The sequence below is a fragment of the Poecilia formosa genome, unplaced genomic scaffold, assembly GCF_000485575.1.
Source record: "Poecilia formosa unplaced genomic scaffold, Poecilia_formosa-5.1.2 Scaffold424, whole genome shotgun sequence".
NCBI lineage: Eukaryota > Metazoa > Chordata > Actinopteri > Cyprinodontiformes > Poeciliidae > Poecilia > Poecilia formosa.
This window is the reverse complement of record NW_006800363.1, coordinates 364,424-366,370: the sequence shown is the minus strand read 5'-3', so window position 1 is coordinate 366,370 and position 1,947 is coordinate 364,424. Positions and strand designations below refer to the sequence as shown.

General features: G+C 50.3%; 1 protein-coding gene across 1 annotated transcript in view; it reads right to left on the bottom strand.

Annotated features, from left to right (window-relative positions):
- Positions 1 to 1,272, bottom strand: part of LOC107833665 (prisilkin-39-like) — a 3,096-nt gene extending 1,824 nt beyond the window's left edge. Inside the window, exons 1-2 of the mRNA XM_016663509.1 lie at positions 1,162 to 1,272; positions 9 to 1,083 (exon numbers count right to left, since the gene is read on the bottom strand). Of these exons, the coding sequence (XP_016518995.1) occupies positions 9 to 1,083; positions 1,162 to 1,272 (1,186 nt within the window). The remainder of the gene's footprint in view (positions 1 to 8; positions 1,084 to 1,161) is intronic.
- Positions 1,273 to 1,947: the final 675 nt, after the last annotated feature.

Genomic DNA, 1,947 nt, shown 5'->3' with positions numbered 1-1,947 from the left:
GTAGCTACTGTAGCTGTAGCCACTGTAGCTGTAGCTGCTGTAGCTGTAGCTGCTGTAGCTGTAGCCGCTGTAGCTGTAACTGTAGCCACTGTAGCTACTGTAGCTGTAGCTGCTGTAGCTGTAGCCGCTGTAGCCACTGTAGCTGTAGCTGCTGTAGCTGCTGTAGCTGCTGTAGCTGTAGCTGCTGTAGCTGTAACTGTAGCCACTGTAGCTACTGTAGCTGTAGCCGCTGTAGCTGTAGCCGCTATAGTTGTAGCTGTAGCCACTATAGCTGTAGCTGTAGCTACTGTAGCTGTAGCCACTGTAGCAATAGCCGCTGTAGCTGTAGCCACTGTGGCTGTAGCCACTGTAGCTGTAGCTGTAGCCACTGTAGTTGTAGCTGTAGCCACTGTAGCTGTAGCCGCTGTAGCTGTAGCCACTGTAGTTGTAGCTGTAGCCACTGTAGCTGTAGCGACTGTAGTTGTAGCTGTAGCCACTGTAGCTGTAGCCACTGTAGCTGTAGCCACTGTAGCTGTAGTAGCTGTAGCCGCTGTAGCTGTAGCCACTGTAGCAGTAGCCACTGTAGCTGTAGTAGCTGTAGCTGTAGCCACTGTAGCTGTAGCCGCCGTAGCTACTGTAGCTGTAGCCACTGTAGCTGTAGCTACTGTAGCTGTAGCTACTGTAGCTGTAGCTGTAGCCACTGTAGCCACTGTACCTGTAGCTGCTGTAGCTGCTGTAGCTGTAGGTGCTGTAGCTGTAGCTGCTGTAGTTGTAGCCGCTGTAGCTGTAACTGTAGCCACTGTAGCTACTGTAGCTGTAGCCGCTGTAGCCGCTATAGTTGTAGCTGTAGCCACTATAGCTGTAGCTGTAGCTACTGTAGCTGTAGCCACTGTAGCCATAGCCGCTGTAGCTGTAGCCACTGTGGCTGTAGCCGCTGTAGCTGTAGCCGCTGTAGTTGTAGCTGTAGCCACTGTAGCTGTAGCCGCTGTAGCTGTAGCCACTGTAGCTGTAGCCGCTGTAGTTGTAGCCACTGTAGCTGTAGCCACTGTAGCTGTAGCCGCTGTAGTTGTAGCTGTAGCCACTGTAGCTGTAGCCGCTGTAGCTCTAGCCACATGGTGGTGGATGTTGGTGGATGTTAGCAGTAGCTAGCAGCTAACAGCTATGAGCTAGCAGCTAGCTGACAGATGAATGAGCGGTGAGCGTCTCCCAGGAGGAAGTGGAGGCAGCGTGGGGAGCCGGCCAGCAGGAAGTGGGAAGCAGGAAGCAGTCTGAGTGATGGTTTGGTTTCCCCATCGTCGTGTTTCCACTGCACCTGAAAAGCCGAGCGCGACGGATTGGTCGTCTGTTTTCAGGCGGTTTATTCTCCTCCAACTCTTTCAGGATTTTTGCTTTTTTCTGATCAAACATCTTGTCATAATTTAGTCATTAATCAGAAACTCTGTTTATTTTCTGTCAAGTCCTCCAACTTCAAATATTATTGAGAATCTGATTCTATCAAAAAATGGATCAGTTTAAACCCGATTATTAAACCAGATTAATTAAATGAGTTGGCGCCCCCTGCAGCGCGGCGCCCTTTGTCGTAGCCACTTACTGTTCTGCCGCTTGCAGTGAACAGGATTTAATGTTTATCTGAAGATGATCGGGTCATGGAGCTCCTCGGACTTCCAGAACCAGAACCGTCTGTTCTTGTCTTCTGGGTCGCTTTGCAGCTTCACCCCACCTGGAGATTCTTTCATTAATTTAATTAGCTGCATGATTGGTCTAATCAAAGTCTGTCCCTAATTGTTTCCATGGCAGCAGGAGGTGACGGTGCAGTCAGTGACCAGCAGGAAGCAACAGCGCCCCCTCCTGGTTGTGGTTCTGTTCAGACCCGGTTCAGAACCTGTCTACTAGCAGCAGCAGTTTAAAGTCTTTTCTCTCAGTTCAGGACTGTAGAACTAGATGATGTAGAACCGGGCGGTGAAGAAT